The sequence below is a fragment of the Cyphomyrmex costatus genome, unplaced genomic scaffold (genome assembly GCF_001594065.2).
Source record: "Cyphomyrmex costatus isolate MS0001 unplaced genomic scaffold, Ccosl1.0 scaffold69, whole genome shotgun sequence".
Taxonomy (NCBI): domain Eukaryota; kingdom Metazoa; phylum Arthropoda; class Insecta; order Hymenoptera; family Formicidae; genus Cyphomyrmex; species Cyphomyrmex costatus.
Genome location: NW_017280255.1, coordinates 1,372,331 through 1,396,592, shown reverse-complemented (window position 1 = coordinate 1,396,592; position 24,262 = coordinate 1,372,331). Strand labels below are relative to the sequence as shown.

Sequence of the window (24,262 nt, the reverse complement as noted above, 5' to 3'; positions counted from 1 at the left end):
AGCTGTGTATTTTTGAAACTTTAACTGAAAGATATATGTATGTTTAATATTCGGCAAAAAAAGCGATCAAAAGAGTTTTATATATAATGTAGAAATATAAAAAAAATAGATCGAAAAACTAATTTGAAATTTATACAAAATAACGATGTCGAGGAGGGAGGGAGAAAGAGAAAGAGAGAGAATCATTATTTTATTAAGCGACTTATAGTATTGTCTCCTTAAGCGTTGAAAACGCATAATTACATGTCGTCAAAAATAGATAACAAAAACAATTATAGCGATAAGGTGACGAGAGAAGTAGTCGACGACTACGCGCTCTCACGGTGCGCTAGAGAATTTTCCAGTCGTCCGGATTCCGTCGGGGCCGCCGATCACAGCGCCTGCGAAGCGGCGAAAACGCGTCGACAGAGGTTTGCCAGCGTCCGCCGTCCGCCGCCGCGGCGACAGAGTCAACATCCGGCGACGCAGAGATGCGCACGTTTCGGCGCTCGCCGAGGGGAGAAGGACGCCGCGATCGTGATTTCGGAACATGAAAGTGAGATGAATGGTCGTGATACGAGGACGAGGGCCTGAGGGAGCGCTGGGCTTCCGGGACAGGACAATCCGCGAGGGCGATTCGAAACCGTTGCCTCGTCCGTGCGCTTGTCCACGATTATTTCTTAGTGTTGACGCGTATCTACGACCGTCATTATCATTGTTATCATCATCGCCGTCGTCGATCCGTTGGACGCTCGCGACAGAATCGCGCCGATACGCCGTGCGCTGCGCGTTTCTCGTTGCGAGTGCTGCTGCTGCTGTTGTATCGAGAGCGGCACGATCTCTTAATAGGGCGGGTTATTCACGCGCTCCGCGTACTCCCGCTTGACTCGGAGGACAATAACGAAACCGGAGCCACCGCCGCCGCCACCGCCGCCGCCGCCGCCGCGTGCATCCCACCCCCGATCGGCCCGATCCGTGCGGCTCCATTATCCCGGCGACACCGTCGCCGCGCCGAGGGAACCGTCTCGCGGATCTTGCATCTGAAAAGTGGCGGACCGGTCCTTCCCCGCCTCCCTGCCTCGCTCCCTACCGTCGGCGACCCGGCGAAGCTAGGCTTGCCGCGAGACGACAGCAAACACGGCGTGGACACATCGGACACGAGGTACATCGTCACAGCACCGCTTTTTCTCAGCCGTTTCAGCTCGAGAGCGTATCGCGGAGGGGAAAAGGAGAGGGTTAGGAAACGGCCAGAAGTGGCACTGTGCGTGTGTCCTAAAAGGGACACGGATATCTATATAGAGAACGGAGAGGGAGATCCCATGTAGACGACACGTCGGAGAATGTACGTCGTTCCGTGATACCCGGCGTTACGCTGTCGGAGCCAGAGTCTCGCGTCTTGCCTGCGCGAGAGATGTGAGAGAGAGAGAGAGAGAGAGAGAGAGGAAGAAGCCTGAGAGGGAGAGAGAGAAAAACGCGTGCTCGTCCGTGCTCCTCCGTGAAGGGAAATCAATTTTGGGCGCGTTGAACCCCCCTTGAGTCGCCCGAACAGAGACAACAAACGCGCGATGACGTTAAACGAATCTTATTCCCTTCTTTCTCGATCTACCCGGCGGACCGTCTCTCTCGGTCCGCACGTCGTTTCTCCTTGGACTTCGGGCTAGACAACGCTACGCGACGCCGTCGCGTTTAAAAATACGACGCGCTAGATATCCTTAGTCCCAAGTCCAAGACAGGACACTTATCCGGTGACGATCAAATACGCGCGATGTTTATGTTTTTCCTCGCGACGGAGGGGAGGGGACGGTTGAGGGCGAGGAATGGAAAATCCTGTGTTTTGTGTCAACCGAGATTCTTTGTTGTCGCCTCCCTGCCGAAAGCACCGAAAGAGACGACCGTTTTCGGAAGCGTTTGATTCACGGTGCATTGTCAGTTCATATCGTCGCCTTTTCAACACCCTGAACTGCTCTATCCAAATTGTGATTTCAGTTTACTCCAACAAGATCTGTTTGTTCTGTTTTATTTGTTTTTCACGTGTGCCATTAGTTTTTTCGCAAACAAAATCGATCTGTTAGTGTTTCTTCTTTCCTTCGGAATAAATTTGTTTTATGCATTGTATGACAATAGCGAAACGAAGACAGAAATGCAATGTGTTTTCCACTATGCTCTAGTACTTTCGTTAAAGTGTTTCAAAATTAGTTTTGCTTTTATAATGCTTGTGTCCTTTTGTTACTTATATTCCATTAAATTCATAATTTGTAAAAGTTTCCATGTAATTAATAATAATACGTGCATATTTTGTCACAGAGTCATGTCGTCAGGCGCAGGTTCCAGTGGAACTGGACGAGGTCGTGGTTCCTCCTTGGCAGACAATAAACCAGACAGTAAAGAAGCTAAGCCAAATCCAAAGATGTCAAAAGCTTTAGGAACGTCTGCTAAGAGGTAAGACCTGTATTTTGTGACACATAATTACATGTGTTTATTTTAACATTACAATAATTTATGATAAATGTTTTTAATATTTTAGGATACAGAAAGAATTGGCAGAAATTACGCTAGATCCACCTCCCAATTGCAGGTATAGTACCATTGTCATTGGTTATAATTCTTTTTGAAATAATTTTGCAGAGATATAATAATGTGAATTATGAAATGACAGTTTATGTACTTATGAGAAAAATATATACATAATAACATTAATTGTTTTAACATTAACTCATTTTACAGTGCAGGACCAAAAGGTGATAACTTATATGAATGGGTCTCTACCATATTAGGTCCTCCAGGTTCTGTTTATGAAGGTGGTGTGTTCTTTCTTGATATACATTTCTCGCCAGAATATCCTTTTAAACCTCCCAAGGTAAGTTGATAGTTTCGTTAATTTTATATCGCAAACGATAATACATACAGGATCATAACAACGTCAGAGAGTGAAGAAGTAAATAAAAACTTAAATGAAAATATTATTTGAAATATTGTTATTTTTCTACATGAGACTTTTGAAATATCTATATACTGTATATTTTAAATAAATATTAATATTTCTTATACACATAATAATATCTATAAAGAGGTTAGTAAACTATTACTATTGCATTAGTAATTCCTTATATCTGAAATATTCTTAGAAAATTTCCAATTATTTCAGTTATCTTAGTAAAATAGTGCGACATATGTTCTCAATAATTATCTATACAATTTTGTTTCAAACAAAAATGTGTTCTACAGGTTACATTCCGAACACGCATCTACCATTGCAATATAAATAGTCAAGGAGTTATTTGTTTGGATATATTAAAGGACAATTGGTCTCCTGCATTAACAATTTCAAAAGTCTTACTATCAATATGTTCCCTTTTAACAGACTGCAATCCAGGTAGGTGCATTATTTATGATAATTTATTTAAAATCGATGTACAATATTTACGTTGTAAATAATGAATGAACGTACAATATCTTGTTTGTTTTTAGAATAACATTCTGTAGATAATAATTTCTTTGACATAGTTATGTAGATTTTAAATAATTTTATTTTGCAGCTGATCCACTGGTAGGTAGTATAGCTACGCAATACCTACAAAATAGAGAAGAACACGATCGCATAGCGCGGCTTTGGACCAAGCGCTATGCTACATGAGCATATTCTTTATTCAATTAAACTCCTATTAGTCTCATGCCAACTTATGATCATTGCTGCTCTCATACAACTTGTCTCATATGTAGCCTGTACACATCCTTATGATCATGTTGGTCAGAAAACACAAGTGAGCGAAGACCGTTTGAGATCAGCTCAAACATGATTGTGATGTGCTTTTATGTAGAGTATGTAATGTGCCTAAGGATGTATGAATGTGCGTGCAAGTGTTTAAATAGTGTGCTAGGGCATAACGAGACAGGAGTTTTTCACTTAAAAGTTACAATGAGATAGTATTTAAATGGATTGTATTGTTTACAAAAACAATATTATCCACAATGCTGCTAATGTTTCTAGAATAGGAGATAACATGAACAATATTGATAATCTAAACTGTAAGTAATTAATAGATATATAGGCAATAAGACGTAAATGTAGAGGCCCATTTTTCCATAATTAAACTCCCATATTTTTGTATTGAATTGTCTTAAATTTAAATTATTGTGTTTATACATGTGACGCCTGACTCAAAATATAGGCTAATAGCATGTAACTATAATTTAGCTACGCTACAAAACTATCGCATACAATTTTGTGTTCATAATACAGTAACTGTAATGTTCTGCATGAAGCAGACGTTAAGATTATATTTGCGTATCAGACATAATTTAATTGTCTGGGCCCATTCGCAAAAATATATTGTAATTGTAAATAAATATTATTTACTGTATACTTATATGCTGATACATTCAAGAATCTTGTAATTCTGACCTGGATTTATATTTTATCTATATCATATATATGTATGTATAAATTGATGTTTTAATGATTGCATCGATAATCCTGGTTCACTAATTCTGATTAGCGATTTCTTATTCTTTCTATATATTATAGCTTAATTTTTAACGTAAGTAGAGAAAGAAAATATGATTGGCGCTAACCAATGTTGATGCAATTCATTGCGTTCTTAGACTTTTTATATGACTTGTATCTGAAGGGATATTTACATATCAATTTTGTTGCATACTTGAGCTCTGAAATCCGAGTATGCTAGAAATACTTTCACTAGCTTCAATGTGTCACGTATATGTACGTTTCCTGAATAATTTTTCGTAGTTTTTTATATCATATGACAATTAGATCAACAAGGTGATTAAAATCACTTTGTACATATCTGTTCTAAAATATAGATAGTTGCTTAAAATATCGGGTAGTGTGAGTGTAATTATAGTTTAATGAAAAGAAAATGATAAAGCAAAAGAGAGAAACTTGCTCGACGAATATTGATATTGTACAGTTTATTGTGTAAAATGTAAACACACTTTACATCCCTTTCGTCACGAAATTCGAGGAATGTAAATATTGCGTGAAATGCATGTGCAGAATATGCGAATCGCGTAAGTTCCTACTATTACGACAAAAATTGAATAATCTTTAATTTAGTCGGCGAACTTTGGCTTTTTATATTTTGTAAGCCAATATGCAGTTTTACAACTTTATGAATTAAAATGGAAGATAAGTCTTGATCCTGCCTCGGGATTGTAAATAGATCATTATACATAAAATAATACATATACATGCCCGCGTGCACTTGAAAACTACCAGACTATTAAAGAAACATGGATTTCTCTTGTTATTTCTAAAAATGTCGTTGTATATTAACTGGAAACGAAAGCATGCTCTTTTAAAATCGATCTAAAAATAAAAGTGCATTAAAAAATCTCTTGTAAAAAATGATGAGAAGCAAGGGGAAAAGCTTTGTGGCATTTTTCTGCACGGTTTCGATGATCTAAAATTACAATACGCCGGGAAGTCAGTTGATCCATGAACACTTTTATTTGCGTGTATAAAAAGCATGAATGTCAAACAAGGAAAAAAGCAAATGTACGAAGGTCAGTCTTATATATTGGTAAACAATCTTTTAATGATATAACGAATGAAATACAATTTATTATATGCTGGTCTCTTCAGTAGTTATTATTGTTACCCTTCCTTATCGTAAAGATACTTTTTTTTTAAATTATATTCTACGGAGTTTGAATTTAAATTAAATTTTTAAAGATGGGAAGAGGATTTTCATTGAAAACACTATTTAGTGTCATTAAATTTATTAGTATACATAAAAGCTAGATGAATATGTGCTAAGGACATGTTGGCTCCTAAAATGCCGTAAATTAGATACTGTAATAACGAAATTACATTCGTATCACTTTAACGATACTAATAATTTACCTTTATATTAAAAATAACACAAGCAGCCAAAATAGAATTTAGTACAAAGTTATTTGTGTGTGTATTTGTTTGTGTGTGTGTGTATGTGTGTATGTACGTGTGTGTGTAAATATAATATATATAATATGTATATATTGTATGTAAAATATACCAATGTTAGTTAATACTGATTACAATAATCTTCGTCAGTCTTTTGCGTTGCCTGGTACAATTAATACATACAGAGTCTAAAATTTTCAATTAAAATCTCTGACAAACACAGACGATTTTATATAATCAAAAGGAGCAAACGTTTTGGACAAGTGCTAGTTTCGAAGCTACATTGCGCATGATCGGTAGATTAATATCATTGAAATGATTTTCTAATCTCTATCAACTTATAACATAAACGTTACTATGTTAGGCACACTTTAATATCTCATAGCTATTATTTCTATGTTTCTGCATTTATGGTTTATCCTACGGACGTTCATGTTTATTTCTGAGATCTTGTGCATTGCCCACTGTGTAGGTGTGTATGTGTGTGTATGTGTGCCGATGGTAGATTTAAATTATTTCAACATTATTGTAAAATAGTAAATATATCAATACTCTTTGTTCTTACATATAAATTATTTGCAATAAATACGTATCTCCATTTTTTTAGACATATACGTTCTAGTAACGTTCGGTATATATGTCTAAAGGAATGTTATAAATTTTCATGCATTTGTATACACAAGACTACAGAAACTTACATAATTCAATTTGAATTGTGGTACTTGAATTCGTGAAATCGACAAGACGCAGTGAAATTTAAAAAATTTTTTTCCCTTTTATCTCTGTTACATAGGTATAAATCTAAAGAGTACTGTACATTTTCGATGTACTTAAACGCACATAATGTTATTTAATAACATCCAATTGGCATCAATTTTTAAATTACATTAAAAAATGTTTCTCCTTTAAATGGAAGCAAATAAATAAGTAAAATATCAAGTTTTATATCATCATAATTCATACTAATTTAATTCTTTTTCCAATATTATTGAAAGCTCTTTTAATACTGGAAAGTAGAATCCTATGAATAAAATTCAAGAAGAGTCTTTTTATAGGTTTTAATGTATCACATAATTATTTTAAATCGTTTATTTCTTTTCAGGAATAACTTGTTACTCACAATCAGTAAAAATAATGTTAATCTTTTCACTTTGGTCCCAAATATGAATGAACTTAGCACTAAACATGCACAAATGTTTTGTAGCAATAAACTGTCAATAGCATATAATGAAGCGCAAGAATCAATATCAGAGTTCACTGACATTACAAGCTAAATTATTGACAGGATAGAGCTAGCTTCCATTTGATACTCCATTTAAATCGAGCTAAATGTTAAAGATGCGCTAATTTTGTTACATCATTGGTACAGAATTTTTGTGTACATCTGGTATTACATAATGACACTATATATACACGCATATGTATATATATTTCACGGGGCACCGTCGATTACGAATAAGAGTACACTGCCTTTTCTTGTTTTTCTTCGTATAGAACACAGAAAATTATTATAAATTTAATACAAGATTACTCTACAACATCGTATATATTATAAGTATTAGAGACTGTATTTTGTCGAAAGAGAGAAAGATGAGGAGGCATTAAAAATAGATGCCAAGACTATGTACTCAAATATAATATATACTATTTTATAGTAATATTAAATTATCAGAACACAAGTTTGCAATAATTAACCGTTACACAATTTACTCATTCTGCACCCTGAGGAAGATGATGCAGAAGTAACTCTTTTTCTTTGTTTATTTAAATCTGGCAAAAAATTAAGAGGAATGATGGCTACATTGAATGCTATTTCTTATAAAGATACAGATTATAAATAATTCGCAAAACATTACCAAACTTACAAACGTATCACATGAAAAAATAGATCAGACATTACATCATGGCACATCATTTAACAGGCACCTCGTTGTACATGTGCCAAAATTGATCATAGTTCCACTGGTAATCTCTGTAAACGGAATTGTATACATTTTTCGACTAGTTCTCTTTCCTTTTCTTTTTCATATTGCATGTGACATATATTTTTGGCAGACATTGGCAGTAACTTGATATGATAAATTTAACAAGATATGTCAATATTCAATGCATATTACTATTCGGTTTGTTTTTTTTCAATTTATAAGAAAAAGCGAAGTAAAAAGAGATGCCAATTTATGGTTCTCTAAAGTATGTAATTTTACATGGATTACATACATACATACCGAAACGTCACTAACTTACGGTATCGCTGTACACTAAATACTTGTGACATCATTCCTCTTTGAGTATATATTTAAGCACAATAAGAATGATTACGGTCGTAATGAATCTACAAGTATTTATTAATCAATGTATGATGAACAATATTATGAAAAATGCCTCCTAACTGATGGCAGATCAGTGTGCTGTGGTTTCGCTGTAAGTAAAAATATTAAATCACTAGGTATGAACATAAAATATTTGAAAAAAAAACATCTATTTTTACGGCATATTAAGCAATATAATTTCGTATATATATAGTACAAACAACGGAAAACAAAAGATACACTTTAATTTTTGTGTGATACTATTAAAATGTAGATTTTAATAACGAGTATTTTTATTGCCAACATCGGCTTAAAACGACATTTTATAATCAAGTTGAAGCAATTCTATTGCTGTTTAACTGAAAATATAAGTCCTCTTGTTGAAATAATTTTGTTATAAATTACGCTTTACTATATTTTTTATATAACATGAACAACTATTACGTTTTGTCTATTTCTATACACTTATACATCTCGTAAGACATTTTTCATGATTGTAACACTATGTAAACTTTACATTGTGGTAAACAACAAAATATCTTAATGTTAGATATATATAGTATATTTCTTGTTTTGTATTGAACGCACAGCACGCGCGCAGCAACATATACGTGTAATTAACATGCAATTGCAAATTGAGGCTAACACTTCTCTTTCAATTTGTTAAACATGGAAATTTTTCATTAATCTGAAGAGTACCATTTAGCCACAAATTAGAAGTAAATATACCAAAAAAAATAAATTGCGCATTGACACATGTTACTTTCAATCACAGTTTCTTTGCAGTTCACAAGTATAGTACATCCTATTAACTGGTTAAAGTATAATTTTCTCTTTGAATGGATTATATAACATGCAATATATGTATAAAGGAAATGCCCTTCATCATACACCATTGGGTTAATGCTGAGAGTATATTCATGTATCTTAATACTTCATTTTGCATCTTGAATTATCTATATAATTAGTGGCTTCCTTCATTTAATATTACAAATTTTATTTATCAAAAAAGATGTATACATTTTTTCAGAACATTAAATTGTACCAAAATATATATTTATAATACAATAATAATGTATAAATATAATAAAACAATTTATATAAATTTATATAAATATTTACCATATATGCATGCATTTGTGCTCTGGTAAACTCTGATGACCTTTCGAAAAAATTATATACTGAAATATATGTTCGTACAGGAACATATCGATCCAAAAACAAAATGAAGTCTTAAGAAATATGAATGTTCTTATAACTTGAAGATGATACTGTTGAATATTATAGCAGAGCCTCGACAACAATATCAATATACACTACATCATGCGAAATATTATGAAGCAAAAATATATATAGAAACGACAAAAGTATGCTTTTGCTAATAAGCTAAACAATTATTCACGTGAAGCAGACATTAAATAAAAAGAAGCTTTAACGCATTTTATATATATGTATATATATATATATATAATATATAGTGATTTATATTTTATATATAACTTTATTATCGATGTATGGTTATCGTGGCTCAACTATAACAGTATCACAATGACACTGAACAAATTAGATATATATTTATTTAAAAAATGTATGATCTCCGAGCGTAACACAGATACTCTGTTATCATTAATATACAAAGTTGTTCGAGAGCCTATTGTAAAAACATACAAAACATACGTGTGTGACGTTTTTATGTCTGATAGATAAGGCCCAGATACCAAAATAGCAGTGAGATTCTTTGGAGATCTTTAAATATGTTTTTACCTATCACGCACTCTTTGACAAAAAATAATTAACGGCTTCTTTGCAATGTGTTAAAAATAGAAGCGATAAAAGAAAGAAATTTTTTTTTTATAATTGTGCATGGTTAAATGGTAACGAAATAAGGGAAAAAATAGTGACAGCTTGTGTAAAAGATCAGGTTTTATACAAGTGCATTTTAGGCTTGTTGCAATGAAAATTTGTGTCTATCAGCTTACACAGTCTCATACTCGCGGCGAATTGAGCGAGCCAGACAGCACGCAAAGACTACTCCAATCAACTGAAAGAAGAAAAATTATTGTTTTATAATTTCATTTTTCCAGATAAGTAATTTATCTTTTGCTAATTAATATTACTATTATTAATATAAACATTGAAATGTTATATGTATTTAATATTATTTATATAACAAATCTTTCTCTTTTATTAATGCATATAATAGTTCCTTATATCTAATAAATTTACAAGTATTTTATTTAATACATTTCATAATGCTAATTATGAATAATAGTTTGACTCAGAACTTACTTGTATGAGGGCTACCCCTATACCCACTCCTCCCAGGATCATAGCATTATTTTCTATAGCAGATTTCAGTTTCATCATGCAGCCGTCACCGTACACATGAATGGAATTCAAGTCGCATCGCGATTGAGTAGGAATCTCTTTGCAGCAGGAATCGGGAACAGTATTATCACGGAAACCAATATGGGGCCAGTCTGCAGGGCCATTCATACCGCAGCATTGTAACTGAAATCATGTTTCAATTGTCAGTTAATTACAAATTTCATTAACGGCATACAATAAAATTAGTACGATATTTATTTAACTAGAAAGGATTTTCTTCTTACATAATATGTAATATCAATAATATTTTTTCTTACAGCAATAAATACAAATTTAAATGTAACGTTTGTATACAAAGAATTTAGTAAACTTACATCGTGCTGCATGATGTCCCATGAACGACGAATATCCGGATTAAGCTCATATTGTCGCAAAGTACCATTTAGACGGTTTCCTAACATATTACCAACTTCTCCTCTCATCATGTAACCTGTAATTCCAGCGCCCAATTCCAGAGCAAATATCAGCAGCAGCAGGACCGAGAACTACAGTAAATAAAAATTATTGAACAGGTATATTATATAGAATAATATATTCTAGCAAACTCACATACAAAATAAGAGCTCTTTTTGATTTAATTATTTTTTAAAAGGTCATGTATAATAGAAGATATTTAAAGAGATAAATCAAAATCTCGTATTCTCGTTACACGAAAAAGAAGTAATAGTACAGCTTTAATTAATAGTATTTGAATGTTTTTGAACAGTATGTTTTTTGAAAAATATACCGTTATTATCATGCAGTGATTCTCTTTTACAGCGCCGCAGCATCCAAAGAATGATACAAGGAAGACTATGACACCAACTACTATCATTAAGAGTGGGGCTGCAAAGAACCAACTATCCACAAAATTGCTGTACCCGCTGTAAACAACCAGAATCACACCGCCCACTGAAATAAATACGATGCCGGTGATCTGAAATAATACATAAAATACATTTACTGTTAATCTTTCAATTATTACATTTAGTGACGCGTTATCTTAATATGCAATGTATTATTATATATATGTAACGTATTATTATCTTTACTATAACACAATGTATAGAATAGAATTTTGTCCATTTCAGCATATTTACGAGCCAAGAAGAGGACTTGGTTTATAAATTTTCCTTAATCTATTCATCCATTCTTTCGCGCGCTCATTTCGTTTATCTAGCCTTCCTATTTTTTAGTATAAGACATAATATACATATAATGATAAGAATATTTATCTATTACTCAATTCTATTTTTGTACACATTATTAAACGCAGTTTTATACTTTTACGATTTTATATTTTATTACTATATTGTTAAGATAAAAATTATATAATATTTTTTTCAAAGTAAAAATTTACAACTTGCATCCATATGTATAATATTATTTAAATTATTAAGAAAAAAAAAAATTTTTTAAAAAGCTAAGAAGAAAAGCCTGCTTTAGTTTCAAATCTAGTTTCTGATATCAGCGTTTTGAATTTAGGTTAAATTATATGCTTTTTGTTTTATATTTATATTTGATTATATTAGCGCTTATACTTTCACAAAGCGCGCGCTTCTAAAGTGAAATCTTTAATTAAAGTCATTGCATTAGAACTTCAAAACACGATATTTATTGAGAAACGTCTATATTATTTCGTAAATACATAATTAATGAAAATTTTAACACGCTCGTCAAATTTGATATTGTCTTAGAAAATACATATTTCTGTTTCCTGTTCAAAGATGAGCTGCAATCGGCACCTCAAGTAATCAGAACAGACATTCAATACTTTTCTCCCGCTAATAGCTTAACTTTAAATGGAAATTATGATCACGTAAGAGCTGTATTGTTTACCAACGGGAAGCGCATAAAACTGTTATAATTACGCCAAGTAACTTTCAACGAGATACCTAACTGCGCGAGAACGACTCTCGCGGGTAGATTACGAAAGTGGCTTTACTAAGAAATTGTATAAGAAACTCATTGTTGTATGAAAATTAGAAAGGTAACGTTTGTAACTTTGTCATCTGAAAATTGCAGAAGAAAACTAAGTATTTGCGAATATTTGTATTACTGTATAAAAGTGTTTGATGTACAAGCTGAAATTGTCAGACCAAGCATGGCTATAAGATCTATGATTCTTGATCTACGATAACTTTTTTATTTTACAGATAAGATATCTTACAAGAATTATTAAAGGTGAGTAACTGTGTTTATCGTTAAAACACAAGCTGACGTAAACACCTGTAATGAGTCAGTATTTTACTCACTCATCGATTTCGACTAATCTCGATTTTTCGATTAAACTCGCTTCCGACTCACTGATTACAGACTGTCGATTCATTATAGACCCACCGTAACTTTCAAATTTCGTTTTCTTGCGTCATTACGTTCAAGAAACTAGACTCGGCTTGTGCCTGTTTCAAATAGATTAACTTTAATCTCGATTTAACTTACTCTTTATCTTTTTCCAGTTTTAAAAATTAAAATAAGATAAAGAGAGTAAGTTGAGCCGAGATTAAGTTAATCTACATTGGTGGAGAAGTGGCCATTAAAGGTCTTATAACAAAATCCGGCCACGAGCAATTTTTTTCAAAATCCTACGAGAGAAAGGTATATTTCTTCTCTGTATGAATACATATACTATTTCACTCTCTCTCTCTTTCTCTCTCTCTCTCTTTCTATATATATATATACTCTAATTTTTTCGTTATAAAATTTGATTATTTATTGGCTTTAAGCATCGAAATAGTCATTGTGATATTATTTTGATTTTTTGTTGACTTTTGTATGTTCCTTAGAGAGAGGTGCATTATCTCACTCTATAACTTAAACTGTTTTATTGTACAATTTTAATTAAAATTATAAAGACAATATAAGTTAGAGTGAGATAGTACATGAGTATATATACACAGGAAAGAAGTATATATATCTTTCTCTCTCGTAGGATTTTGAGAAAATTGCTCAGGGCAACCGGATTCTGCTTTATAGGTCTCTTCCAGATCGCTCTATTCTATACCAAAGCGGAAAGCCCACGATCAAGAAGAATTCGTCGGCGGCGCGCAACCCGTTCACGTTGCTGGATCTGTCTAAATAAAGCCATCTCCAGTGTACGGGAGCCGGCATTCTACGTGACTGGGGGAGAAAGAAAAAAAAAACACGCGTGACTACGACATCGCGTCGTATAGGAATAAGGCTACGTCGTTCGTCGCCGCCTGACGGAGATTATAGACCTCTCCCCCTTGTCTATGTGGTTACCTACGTGTCTTTCACCTACGGCTCACCTACGTTCCCGGCGCGAGTCACACGCGCTCGTAGTAAGTAGACCTTCGAAGGAACGAAACCGAGCTCGACCGACCGGTCGATTCGCTCGCCCTCGAGCGATACTTGGTATCACAGCCTGTCTCGAGACCCGTACGCGTTCGCTAACAGGTGACTCTACCACGGCGAACTTTATGTATGAATCTATTGAAAAGTTTCAGTAACGAGGACGCGCCCAACGCACAGCGATCCATACGATCTGGGATGTCCTAGAAAGCAAAGTGTAGAATACGAACGGCGACACGTATATACACCGCTTGTGTCTCCCCTGTGAAATTTAAAGTCTATCCTCGCTTTAGTAAGAATGTCATTGAAAGAGACATTGCTCGTAAATTAATTCATTCGTCGTTCGGTTCGAAGAGGATATAATATTCTATACTGAATAGCGATCGAGTAACTCTTTCCCCAGGGCGAAAACGTGAACATTTCTACCATTTCCAAGCAAAAATGCACGACACGTTATAATAATGGCAAAATGACGTTAAACTGTGAATCGTTGCTGACTGAAAAGTTTTAGCGATAACTTTTAGCAACCATTGGCTGCGTTCAGCAGAAAAAGCAACTTTGCAACTGTTGTAAAGTTCTTTAATATGACTGGCTTTGCCCTTAATTCTTCACTGGATCTAATTGTATAGGTTGTTAAAGAATTTTACAACAAATTATTTTGCATTATTTTGGAACCATTTTAACGTCATTTCGATGACTTGTATGTTATGCTTGGATTATTGGAACCCAAGAACTCGAAGAACACATCAAAAAGGTCAACAGAAAATCAAAATGATTTTATTTGAATTTGTAGGAAGTTAATAGAGATATTTTTCACTTTTCCGTTCTAAGAAAACGTTACATAATCGGCATCCTGGAGTTTTAAATTCAGGATTCAAAAGGATCAGCCGGAGAAGTTGAGAAATGACGTTGACGGTATCTTTCGTTGAATGAAGAAACTGACATCGAACATTGCGAGGAACAAAGCCACCCGTCCAGCTCGTACTTCTTCTGGTACGCTCTGTATAAACGCGGTCGCCGCGCGCTGGCATTTCACGCTGGACGGATCATTAAACGTTACAATAAGGGACGCACGACAGACACCCCGCCCTGTCATCCTTTACAGAGTTGTTTTTGTGTCCTATATATGTATATAGATCCTTCCGTCCGTATAATACGATGATGGCATTTGTATGTACACGAGTCTCCTGGGATAAACGTGGCTTTCGGTAGTTTTGTTGTGTATCCGCCTTTTAAATAAACTTCCTCCGTCAAAACGCGCGATTGACATTGTCCTTCTATCCATATTTTAGACGAAGGCATCAAAAGACGGTCACCGGTCTAAAATATATTTCAGTTAACATTTTTTCTTCACAGACGAAAATATCATTGTATATAGAGAAAGAAGATTTCGTTAGATATACTTTGTTAGAAAGGATATTAAAGGACATCGAATTGAATTACGCGGATAATCCGGCGTTTTGGTGGCCTTGAATTTTTTTTAATACGATTTCGCGTGTACATTATAAGTTTTATATGTAATGGTGTCGCGCGCGCGCCACTATGTTGAGACGGGTGAACTCTAGATTACGTTAAACGTAAAAGAGGAGACTGGAGGAGGGGGCGGGATATCGATCGCTTCATCCATAACGCTTACATCGAGGTTCTGGAGCAGCATAAGCACCACAAAGTTTCCCTCGAAATGATACCCTCGTACTTACATCATTTATTCAGACACGCGGTACGCGGTTTCGGTCACGCCATACACGATATCGATTAAATTATTATTGTCATTAGATAATAGATTATTGGACATTAGACGAGGCATTAGGCGCATCAGTACGGAGTGGCGCTAGAAAAATGTTTTTCTAAAAACTAACGCGAACGGCGCAAATAGAAAGAATCCCAAGAAGAGGTCCCCTCGCCGCACCGAGTCGTGCGTAATATCGATCCAATACGCCCAAGATTGCGTCGTGTTAACGTAATCGTAAGAAAAGAAAAACCGATAGTAGCAATCGACGACATTAGGTCTGTTTGCGTTGATTAGATCTGTTTGCGTCGTACTTTTTGCACACAGCATCTTCGCTTTCTCTCTCTCTCTCTTCTCAACGCTCGAGTACGTTTATCTCCTTTCGAGTGAAATTGTTTTTCAGAATTTCACATAACGCGAATAGACCTTATCTTATCCTCTGTGGTAACATATTAGATATACTACATATCCAATATACGTAGGCCGTTTCCTTTTTAGGAGACGCAGTCGACACAAAAGTCGTTCTATCCTTCTTGACATTCAATGGATAACAAAGACAGAACGACGTTTGTACGTCGACTGCGTCTCCTAAAAGGGAAACCGCCGTGATCTTAAGAATCTTGCCATTGTCTAAGCAAAACGAGTAACGATAACGTCATGAAGAACGTAAAAATGAATCGCTATTGATTAAAAAATAACTTTTGGTAGTCACTTCGGAGTTCTTTGATGTCACGATGTTTGCGTTTTACTCGTGTTTTACTCGAGTGTGAGTCCGCGGCAAACAAATAAAAGAAACAACGAAAACGTAAAACGTCCCTCGTCTGAAATATCGTTAAATTCGCCAAGTCCGTCTCCACCGATCTAAAGTGCCTGATATCAATTAAAGCGAACGCGACTTCATAAAAAAAAAAAAAAAAAAAAAAAAAAGTTACTTCACGTCCCATAACTTGCATGAAGTGACGTCGAATGATTCATCGGTTCGCCAGCGTGCGAGCTATGGACCGTTCGAGACGGTGTCGTGTATGCTTTAAGCCGCTAAAGTTTAGCGTTGGACGAGAGAGCAAAGCGGGTCGAGATTAGATTCCCAGATGCTGCTGCCGAAGGTTTGACCGATATACAACAAAGCCCGCGCCCGCCCAGCGCGACGCGAGGCGACGCCGCGACGCCGAGAATAGCGGCCCGGATAGCGGAACGCGAGCGTCGCAGAACGTCGTTCCCCATCGGGCGTCCTGGCCGCGCACCGTTATTCCGCGGCACCGTTACTCACCGCGAATATCAGGTTGAAGAGGAACAGCAGGTACTTGACGCAAGCCATGCCGCCGGACACCATTTTCGTCACTCTCACTGTATTGCTCCGTGGATCACTGAATCGTATATACGACACGCGACGTCGGCTCTCGCGCGAAAGAATAGGAATTATACGCTCTTCGCTGCTACACGCGGAAGCGGAAAACGCTGCAGCTGCTCCTTTTCGTTCTCTTCTCGTCTCTGACCCGCCTCCCTTCTCGCTCTCTCTCTCTTTCTTTTGGCTTTCCTCCGTACGTCAACGACCCGAACTCTACGGGATGCTGGCGCGTCGACTGTTCGTCGTCAAATGCACCAGACAATGTATTTTTGTTGTTGCGCGGTATACACTCGCGATGCGCGCGCAATCAACCAGGGCCGTATTATCGCCGAGGCGTGGCAAGGCTTCTTTGTGCTTTTTTTTTTTTTTTTTTTTTAGACGAAGGAATTGTTTTTTTTTTTTTTTTTTTTTTTTTTTAGACGAAGGAAAGTATTAGAAAGTGAGTAGAATCTTTATAATTTTAAGGATTTTGTTAGGAAAAATTTTCATTTTAGAAAACTAGTATTTACTAAAAAAGAAACTATTATTCTACTAAGTATATTGTGTAATATATGCGTGCACGTCGCATGCTTTTTTTTCTACGCCTACTTTGTTAAAAATAATTGTAGCGGAACGGAAGGACGCGAGTTTTATAATTAACGACGGCTGGATTGGAGCTTTAGAATTTTAGTAAGACAAAGCCGTGCATGGAGTTTACGTTCGTAGAGTTTATATTGTTGGAAATGTTATATTATTGTTAGCAATGTTATACAATAAATGCTACAGCGATTTATTATTATAATCGAGAATCTACTGGACACATTTTACTCTACTTGGCTTCTTCGTCTCGAGATGATTTTTCATACGCAGCACGCTGTGCGGCAACATAAAATGAAATGTGAAAATTCCATCAACGGAAACATTAAAAAAAAAAAAATACATCAAAGAACGCGGCATCGGATGAGGCTGACGGAAATATGAATCTTTCATAATTGCTTTCGCGAATACATTGGAATAAAGCGATTATAAAAACTTTGCATCACGTGACATTTTCGCTGCTGCAGCCGTGTTGCACACGAAAAAGCATCTTCGTTGTACTGTACGTGCTTATGTAACATACACACAGGAAAACTTTTCCGTTTCTCGTGATTATTATTCATTTCTCGTAGCGTGACCATCATCGTCACGTCCGCTCGTCGATGATCGATGCCACGTGATGCTACGATCCTGTGCACCTCCGTCCAACGCAACGCAATGCAACGCAAGGCGACGCGACGGGGCGGCGTTGCACTTCGGGTGGTGTCATGGCGAGCCTCTAGCCGTGATCGACGATTCAACCGCGTACCCGCATTATGCGTATGCATTATCCTTATCTGTCCTTGATTCTCGAAGATGGACAATTAACGAGTAGTCGATCACGAATTAACGACGCGAGATTCACGTGCAATATGAAACTCGAGTCTCTTTCTCGTCATAATATGACTCTGTATATGATCTTTTTTTTTGGCACGACAACAAACTCTTCCGACTTCTCGTTGATCGGATACGATGATCCGACAATTGGGTGTGTCCTGAAATGTTCCTATATAGTGCTGAGTCTATAGCATACGCAACGTAAGCTATATATAGATAGATTTCGGTACTTAAGTACCGTATATAATTATATACTCAAAGAACGTACCGAGTCAAGAGGAAATCAAAATGACTATTTTGACGTCGTGAAAGGCAACATAATGATTTTTTATTACAAAAATTTGACTGTTCATCGACATTAAAAATTAAAAAGCCATTTCGATTTTTTGTTGATTTTTCTGCGTTTCTTGAATATTATCTTGATTGTAATATTCAATACTGTGCCAGTATTTTTTGCGACGTGGTGATCGATTTCCGACTTTTGCGTCAATCAAGTGGATATGGTAATCCGATGACAATTGGGTGTGTCTTGAAATGTGTACCGACAGTACTAAAAATCTATAGCATCTACGCACAGCGTCTATAGATTTTCAATACTTTCAGGACCGTCAGTATCTCGGAACGTACCTATTGTGTTACATCAGCTATTGATAAAGAAATCTGAATTGTTTGAATATGACTTCAGGCTCATTCTCAGTATACTGGATTAATAGTATTAATTTACACATTAAAACTATTTTATATTAAGTATTTAAGTGCAGTGATAATATAATCAAATTTGACAACAAAATAAAACATTCTGTTAGATAATAGGGAATTTTTGCAGTATCATTTATCCCAGATACAGTGAACGCTAAAGTCACGTTATCTTTTTCTTCACACCTAATTAAAAGGATAACTTTAACGTTCACCGTATCAGGGATAAACGGTACTTATTACAAACACTCTCTAATAATGTGAAATTATCATTTTTAAATATTTTAAAAATATTTGTACATATTTGCATTTAACTTTACTAATTTTTTATGTACAGCAGTTTTAGTATGCATTAATGCAGTGTAATGTAAGTGACTGAATTACTATAACAGTAGAGTTGAAAATATAAAAAGTGTGTGGAAAGCATCCGCGAAATTCCGAACTTGTAGAATATATTAGAATGACAAATTGGATCATTTATATTCAGAGTGACTCATACAGAGTCATAAAAATGTATTACATAGTTTTTAAAAGCGAAAGTTAATTATTGCGTGCAAATGATGACCATTAATTATTACGAAAATATACGGCACTGAATTAACCAACCGTTTCGACTCCTTTTTCATAATATTTATTTTTAAATTCATACATTCTTTTCATATATATTACGTGCTAAAAGTAATGGATCTCTTAACTGAACAAAGTACAGTGTTTAATTTACTTCATTCTGTGTTCGCTCGTTATAAAAAAACAGCTATTTCCTTTCATCACTTCTCGACTGTCATCATATTCATTTCGAACAACACCGCAATTTCTACTATATTGTATATAATATCTACAAAAAGTATGTACACTTCTCTGTCTCTGACAAGAGATCCTGTTCTTTGTCTCTGCACTGAACTGTACTAAAACTTCCAATCTCGCTTTCGACAAACCTTTAATGCATATTATCTATTTCATTCGCGGGGGTAATCACTTAATGTAATCGTGGGACGGAGTCTTTGAAATCATTATAAAATTTACATATGCAATAATTACATATGCAAGTACAAGAAATAATTATGTAATGTTAAATAAAATCTAAAATGACCTTAGTGAGGAAAATTATTTGTCATCAAACAAAATTATATAAAATTAAATGAAATCATATAATCTGTGGGACAATATTTCAGATAGCGGTTAACCCCTCGATTTCATTCAAGTACACTATTCATTTGGGTACACTATTTCGGCCACAAAGAACAGACCTATAGATAGCTTTTGTGAGTGACCGTCTCACTCACGAGTTCAGCTCGAAGCAGCTTGTTCCATTCGACATTGTTTGGTCGAAGTCGCCCCCGAACGCGGAGAGGAACGATCGCGTTAGCACGAAAAGACGTGGTGCAACGAACGGATATTCTCGTGACGCCTACGCCGTGAATTACGATGTTGATATGCCTCAATACTGTACTCTGCCGGCGTCTATTAATACACACGTCACACACGCGGGTTTCTTCAAGTCTACGACTCTGGCGAGGAGCATAATGCTGAGAGAAGGCTGTTCTATGGTGGAACAGACCTCATCTCGGCGAAATTACGTCGCAATTCTGTCCACGCAATTCTGTTCCCGCGAATCTCTCAGTAGCATATTAATGACACCTGACATGGACTATGTTTTTGCGCGTTAAGAAGAGCGAAGAGAGATATGCATCGAATGTACCTAACGTGTGTGTGATAAATGAAATATTCGAGAGATACTACACAGAGAGTACACGATTCTCACTTATAATAATTCGCACGCGACATATTATATTCGCATTAAAATGCTTCTATATCAGCCCCATCGAGGAGTGAATTAGTCTTGACATTTACCCTAAATGTGTTGATCGATTTTCTAAATATAACAATGCCTGTGTGGTACGTTGAATGTAATGTTTATATTAAATGCTTGATAGAGTTTTACCTGTCGTATCAGGGACACTTTACGCGCGTATAAAAATACAGGCCAGTATTTAATTGTGGCACCATATACAAATTACATGCATACACGGAAAGAACGATTTTGCTGCAGTATCTGGGTATTTAGCTAGATAGATAAATAATTTAACAGACAGATCTGAAAATAATTTTGTCTGGATCATCTGCAATAATTATATGTAGGAAGCTTAAACGGTTACAGTTAAAACCTTTTATCATCAATATTTATACGTTCCCAGATTTAATTATCCGCACATTTGATTATGCAAAATTGTTTTTAGATCTGCAACTGTACTAAAATAAAATTTACTGAATTTTGTTAAATATTTACTCTTGAATAATACTAATAAAATATTTAAAAAATATGGACATTTATGTATAATTTAAATATAATTTTATTTTAAATAAATATTTATTTACTGTAAATAAATATTTTGTTAATACTATTCCAACAGGTATTAATTTAATAAAATCCAGTAAATTTGTTTTCAATGTAGGTAAATTTTTAGAGATAATCGTAATAATTATTATGCTCCTCGCTAACATCTCTTTTTCGTTGGACTAAAATGGTTCCACGTAGCTGATCGAGAAGAAGGGAAAGAAGTGCGATAATGAAATCAGCAGTTATACGTTCGCTCTTAACGGGACGTTCTTAACAGGATAGATGAGTTGCAAAATGAAAGCAGCGTGACCGCGACGGATGAATCGCGCGTTCTTTAATGCAGCGACACGCAATAATAGCGTAGCGCAAGTAGCGCAAATTGGATGCGAAATCGCGCTCGTCCCTGCGCGAATTTCGCTTTCGCGATCGTCCGAGAGTGGATTATGCGTTAAATTCTTGCGTGCGACCGCGTGCGACCGCGCGCAACGGGCGCACGGCACGCTACCGTCGTCGCGTCGCGTCGTCGGGGAGAGTTCTCCGCGATGTCGGCCACGTCAGACCGTACACAACCCTCGGCCAGTAGCTAAATATATATGAATATAAAATGCGCGGGGCCGGAGCATGCGTGCTCGAGGTCTACCTCAGGGACACGGCCTCGAGAAACACTCCATAGCACGCCATAGACAAGACAACCCTTTGGACGTAAGAGAATTGGAGGAGCAATCACGAGTCGTGAAACGTTTCTCCGCCTTTCGTCCGAAGATAGCGAGAGCTCTACACGTAATTAGTTCACACAAAAGAAATAGAAGTTGTATTATTTCTGCCGATCGACCAAATATGAAAAGCATTACGTATACGAAGTACAATTTTGAAGTTTGAATGTTTTTTCCCCTCGCTTATAACATTATTTTATAATTAAATATAATTGTATACTATATATAGTATTTATATGTAATAATGTATAATTTTGTTGTATGAATCTAAACTTGGCCACGTTGGAACCCAAACAATTCGTGTTGTCGAAAACGTGGCGCGACGGAAAACACTTCAGCATCTAATATAACACGACGCGAGATTGGAATTTGAAAAATTGTGTAGCAAGAATATGAGGTCATGTTTTTCGCCGCCAACATCGCTGTATTACGACGCGAAAGGCGAATTTCACAAAGAACACGGAAAGAACGGTTTTGCTGAAGTACGTAAAAATTAGGTCAGATACAGATCTGAAAATAACTGCCGGACCACCAAAATAATTATGTAGGACGCTCAAGCATGATACGAGTAAAGATTATGAGTAAAGATTGCAAAGATTTTGATATTTCAGTAATCAACTTGAGCGTCCAATAAAAAGTTACAACAAATTTTATTTTCTTTTTTCATTACCAGTTAAAAAAAATGTTTGTGTGTTTGATTTATATTGTTCACTTATATTGTTTCAAAGATTATTCCTCGTTTTGTCTATTAAAATAATTTTTATTGTTTAAAATTATACTTTATTATTGCTTATTAATTTTTTAATTCATTTAATTATTTTCTTAAATCATCTCGTTTTTTAAATGTTAATTAAACCTCATATTCTTATTACGTAATTATTCTAATCTCGATGTTGCATATCGCGTATTATATAATATATAAAGTTAAAAAGTATTTTCGTCGCCTACGTTGTTTCGACAACTCAGATTGTTTGGGTTTCAACACGGTCAAGTTTGAATCCAATAAAATCGTATATACTGCTATAATATTTCTAACATAATAATGTTAAAAGCAAAATTCTTTTAGGAAACCACATCAAAATTAATATATATATTGAATTCTTTGAAAATTAATATAGTTTCACAGCATGAATTATATCTCTCTGGGCGAATAACAAGTAAAGGTAAAAATAACTCGTTATCACTATTTTGTGCTAGTCCGAACAATCGACATTTGAACAGTCTTTGTTCGATTTTAGTTTCTAGAACGAAACAATACGCGTCCTGGTACGAGATATAAGTTCGCACACATCTAGCCCGATTTTGTCCCGCTTTGTCGTGGAAGGACAGCCCGCCAGACGATATAAACGGATATTTGTGTCACAGATTGATCACGACATCATTAACCGATCATGCGATGGGTAATAAAACTTGCGTACGGGGACGCGCGGTGAGATATGTGTCAAGTGTTACCCTTGAGCACTCGGTTATTGAATATTATATTAGCTATATGTTAGAGGATCTGCTCCATATTCTACGCCTCAATAGTCTCAATTACTGCCTATAACTAACGTGACCAGATCCAGGCGCGGAGCGGAGACCGTGATGCGTTTTATCAAGACTCCGCGAGTTTCGCGTTTCGTATTTTCGGAAAAACATCACGCGCGCGGGAACAAACAAATTTCACAAAGATTTATCTTCTCATCGGAAACAACAGAGGTTTAAAGTGGTAAACATGTTTATGAATCTTAACATTGTATATAGATATACGATTGACTAAAATGGAATAGAAAAATAGCGCTACATGTAATCTAATCGTAATCGTAAATGGTACTCACGCTGAATTGCGTTGTATTTTATCCATCTTATCCGGAGTATTTATTTGACGCACACAGAGTAATGTATTGCTTGATAGTTAAAAAAATTAAATGACTTTTCCTTTGTCTCCGCAATTTAATCGAGTGTTATTTTCCCCCATATTTTCCGATTCTTCAAGTGCAAACGTTATCGAAATTCCGCCTGAATAAATTAATCAAAAAAGCTATTGCAAATTCGATTAGACGCATATTGGTGCATATTAAAGCCGTTATATAAAGCCGTTTAATCCAAATGCATGTAAATGTCAAATTTCAATATTTCGAAGAATAAAGTGCATTTCTAAATAGAACACAAAATTATAATGAGATCATGATGACATCAAA

At 35.5% G+C, this 24,262-nt stretch overlaps 2 protein-coding genes across 3 annotated transcripts; one reads left to right on the top strand and one right to left on the bottom strand.

Moving 5' to 3' along the window:
* The first annotated feature begins 620 nt into the window (after positions 1-620).
* On the top strand, positions 621-4,049 carry Ubc2 (ubiquitin conjugating enzyme 2). Of its 2 annotated transcripts, none has more exons than XM_018547907.1 (6): positions 621-1,141; positions 2,284-2,418; positions 2,504-2,554; positions 2,704-2,836; positions 3,205-3,352; positions 3,516-4,049. In XM_018547907.1, exons 2-6 carry the CDS (start codon positions 2,288-2,290, stop codon positions 3,611-3,613), a joined length of 561 nt encoding a protein of 186 aa, XP_018403409.1. In that variant the 5' UTR covers positions 621-1,141; positions 2,284-2,287; the 3' UTR covers positions 3,614-4,049. The 2 variants fall into 2 exon arrangements, with proteins under 2 accessions (XP_018403409.1, XP_018403408.1); XM_018547906.1 differs by lacking the exon at positions 621-1,141 and adding an exon at positions 1,886-1,897.
* A 2,946-nt stretch (positions 4,050-6,995) lies between these two features.
* Positions 6,996-17,291, bottom strand: LOC108780249 (CD63 antigen). Its single transcript, XM_018547886.1, has 6 exons — positions 16,866-17,291; positions 11,306-11,494; positions 10,893-11,063; positions 10,480-10,701; positions 10,170-10,231; positions 6,996-8,300 (listed from the first exon to the last, which is right to left on the bottom strand). The coding sequence occupies exons 1-6, from the start codon at positions 16,926-16,928 to the stop codon at positions 8,282-8,284; spliced, it is 726 nt and encodes a 241-aa protein (XP_018403388.1). The 5' UTR covers positions 16,929-17,291; the 3' UTR covers positions 6,996-8,281.
* Between the last annotated feature and the right edge of the window lie 6,971 nt (positions 17,292-24,262).

Excerpts from the sequence above, each read along its gene's own strand:
- Ubc2 (XM_018547907.1), top strand. The coding sequence starts at position 2,288 with ATGTCGTCAGGCGCAGGTTCCAGTGGAACTGGACGAGGTCGTGGTTCC. Across the intron at positions 2,555-2,703 it reads GATCCACCTCCCAATTGCAG|TGCAGGACCAAAAGGTGATA; the intron begins GTATAGTACCAT and ends CTCATTTTACAG. Across the intron at positions 2,837-3,204 it reads ATCCTTTTAAACCTCCCAAG|GTTACATTCCGAACACGCAT; the intron begins GTAAGTTGATAG and ends TGTGTTCTACAG.
- LOC108780249 (XM_018547886.1), bottom strand. The coding sequence starts at position 16,928 with ATGGTGTCCGGCGGCATGGCTTGCGTCAAGTACCTGCTGTTCCTCTTC. Across the intron at positions 11,495-16,865 it reads TCTTCAACCTGATATTCGCG|ATCACCGGCATCGTATTTAT; the intron begins GTGAGTAACGGT and ends GTATTATTTCAG. Across the intron at positions 10,702-10,892 it reads GGGACATCATGCAGCACGAT|TTACAATGCTGCGGTATGAA; the intron begins GTAAGTTTACTA and ends ACATGATTTCAG.